At 65.1% G+C, this 3,186-nt stretch overlaps 1 protein-coding gene across 1 annotated transcript; it reads right to left on the bottom strand.

The window, feature by feature from the left end:
* Positions 1–2,191: 2,191 nt before the first annotated feature.
* On the bottom strand, positions 2,192–3,183 carry HES5 (hes family bHLH transcription factor 5; the record flags this gene model as incomplete). Its single annotated transcript, XM_040466468.1, has 1 exon — positions 2,192–3,183. A coding segment is annotated over one exon (285 nt), but the record flags the coding sequence as incomplete, so codon positions are not given.
* Between the last annotated feature and the right edge of the window lie 3 nt (positions 3,184–3,186).

Raw genomic sequence — 3,186 nt, forward strand, 5'->3', positions numbered from 1 at the left:
CCCCCGGCCCGCCGGCTCCGCCGCCCGCGCCCACGCCCGCCGCGCGCCGCTCAGCTCCCGGCGCCCGTCCGCGGCTACCTATGTCAATGGCGAAGCGCTTGGCGTTCTCCAGGTTGCGGAAGATCTCGTCGGGGGGCAGCGTGATGCTCTTGTCCAAGCTGTCCCCGCTGCTCCCGCTGCCGCTCGCTCCGCACTCCGCCATTTTGAATGTGCCCGGCCAGCCTCATCAGCCATGGAGATATATGCGCATATATTTGACTGCTAAACGCCTCCCGCGCATATATTATGCTAATGAGGCACCCGGGCCCGCCCCCCCTTCCCAGCCCGCCTCTGTGGTCCCGGCAGCTGGAGGATCATGGCCTGCCCGCGCGCCGGGGTCCCCGCGGCCGTTGGCCCAACACGAAACGTCTGGACTGTTGTCTTTGTTGTGCCCTCACCGAGCTGGCCAGATGCTGACCTCCAGTGCTCTGAGCTAGTGCAGAGAAGGCACCTGGGGCTTGCAGACCCCCCAGAGACCTGCCTCTTTCAGTGAGTGCAGCTGTTCCCAGGGTGCATGTGACCCACCAGCCCGGGTCTCTAGGGACCAAGGACAGATCCAAAAGCCACATGCAAAATGGGGGTGTCAGGGACCCTGCCTTCCAGGCGCCCCAGCCTGGGATGGACGATGCACCTGCAGGTGGGGAAGACACTCACCCTGATGGTGAGATCTGCAGACAGTGAAGGGGAAAACAGGGCAGCCCGCCTGGAGGAGGCTGCCTGTGGGCAAAACGGGGAGTCTATGGGAGTTTGTAGGGGACCATCTGAAAAATATTCCTGAAGCTGGAGCATGGGCACGAATGGTGGTGGGCAGGGCCAGTCCCTGGGAAGCTCCTGCTGGCCAGAAGACCCTTGAGGGATGAGACCTCAGAGGCACCGGACGCTTCGGGAAAGAGCCCAGTGCTGGCAGTGGACAGACGGTCCCTAGGGCAGCTGACTCCCAGGTGACCCTGGGCCAGTTACTTCTTGTCTCTGGACCTCGGCCTCTGTCTGAGCATGTTACCAGCTGCCTGGCAAGGCCTCCGGAGCACGGGCCTGTAGAGCAGCACAAACCCCACGCCCCCGGGGTGATCGGAAGGGGGGCCCTGTGCCTCGGGAAGAGGCCGACTTGCCAGCATCGTCTAAGGGGTGGGTATGCTGGGTGGAAGAGGGCAGGGGGTCTGCTCCTAGAGCACACAGGCCTCCAGCGCCGAGGACTCTGGGCCGGGGGAGGGGGGGCACTGTGGGCCTGACCAGGAGGCACAGCCCCCTCCCCGTGCATTGACATGCCTGCCCCACATGCAGTAAGCGTGTGGGATGTAGCGCTGGGCCGGCCTGGAGGGGGCGCCTCAGATGTTCCTGTCAGGCGGGACAGAAAGGGATTCCAGAGGGCAGAGGGGAGAGGCGAGCTCCAGAGGGAGGATGGCCCGGCTGGGCCCCCTCGCTCCGAAGAAACGGGAAGGCCTTTTGGTTCCACTGCCCATGGGCGGACTTGTCTTTTGGGGAGCCAGGGCCCTCCTAGGTCCTTGCAGACTCAGTCAACACCTGGTGGTCCACCTGTTTCGGCCCTGGCGAGCGGTCGGCCTGCAGGCAGGGCCGGGCAGCCACCTGAGTGTGGGCTAGCCAAGCGGGTGCATCCAGGAGCTCACCCAGGGGCAGGGCCCGCTGGCCACGCAAGACGGCCAGGGGAGGCAAACGCCTCCTGTGCCTTTGGCCCTGCGAACCCCCTTTTGCTGCAGAAAGCCCCCCCCCCCCCCCCCCCCCCCGCCAGGCTGTAGTTGTCTCACCCCCCTCAGGTGAACAGAACCGGAAGGTCCTGGAGCTGTCACTTCCCCCCCCCCCCCACCTCCCACCTGCAGGGAGCTGCTGAGAAGCCCCGGGACAGAGAGCCCAGTCTCCCACTGTACTGCTTCCTGCTCCGCACGGGGGTACGTGTTGTCTGGGCCGGTCTTCCTTCCAGCCTGCCTCTCCCCTGCTCGCCTGCCTCCTGGCCTCCCTCCCTCCTTCCTTCAGCCAGGACCAGCCCTTCCTTCCCTGTGCAGAAGGTCACCGGCAAAGACACCTCCCACCCATGCTGGAGTACCACGATAGCGTCTGTCCCCCTTCCCCCCGCACAGACCCGCCCACCGCGTGGCTGCCAAGGACACATGTCAGGCACGAGAGACAGACCCCAGAGGGCTGCTTAGTCAGATTTTATTGGAAGTCTGCAGAGCAGTCCCGTGGGCTCCCACGTGACCGAGGGTTCAAATTCTGAGTACAAAGTCATGACCACACGCACTCGCCCACACAGAGGGATCCTTTGAGGATCATGGTGGAGACGCCCACCCTCCCCACAAAGCCCACTATGAGCCCCAACTAGACAACCACGTGCACGCAGGGGCCTTTCGGCCACAGCTCTGCATGGTCCTTCAGTGCCCATCCAGGCTGACACTCTTTCCTATGAGGATACACCTTGAGTTCCGCCTTCACAAAAGGCAAATGTGCCCACGGCACGGCCCGCCCGCCAGGCCCCCTGGCCCGGCAGCAGCAGGCCCTGAAGAAAGTCCTCTACACGTGGGGGCACCGGCTGACCGAGCCCCTGACGCCTACAAATATCATAGAACCCCGGGCAGCGGGGACTTCCCAGAAGTCACTTGCTGAAATGCAAACACAGAACAACCCCGTGGAGTCAGACACTTGTGCGAAGGCGGCCCCGACTGTCCTGAGTGACCAGGGCTCTGTGACCGCCTTCTCTCCAGAAGGACCCTCCTGCTGGCCCGCCAGCCTGGAGAGCGAGCCTTCCGGAGAAGGGGGCCTGTCCAAGCCCCAGGAGGGACAGACGAATGGCCAGAGGTGCAGGCTGGCCTCTGGTCCTCGGGGCGGCCACCTGCACGTCCTGCCGGGTCACCAGGGCCGCCAGAGGCCGCAGGTGGGCTGGCGCGCGGTCACTGCAGTGGCCTTGGCGGGAGTGAGCACGGGCGTGGGCGCGCTGCTGGTCGCCTTGGGTTCCTTAGCGGGCACGGCGGGCGCGGCTGGGGGACGCTGGAAATGGTGGAGCAGCTTCATCTGCGTGTCGCTGGCCGCATGCAGCGTCAGGAACTGCACGGCCTCCTGCAGGCACCAGGAGTAGCCCTCGCTGTAGTCCTGGTGCAGGCTTTTGGGGCCGGCGGCGGCGGCGGCAAAAGCTGCAGG

This window comes from Herpailurus yagouaroundi, unplaced genomic scaffold (genome assembly GCF_014898765.1).
Source record: "Herpailurus yagouaroundi ecotype Mexico unplaced genomic scaffold, PumYag 60856, whole genome shotgun sequence".
Lineage (NCBI taxonomy): Eukaryota > Metazoa > Chordata > Mammalia > Carnivora > Felidae > Herpailurus > Herpailurus yagouaroundi.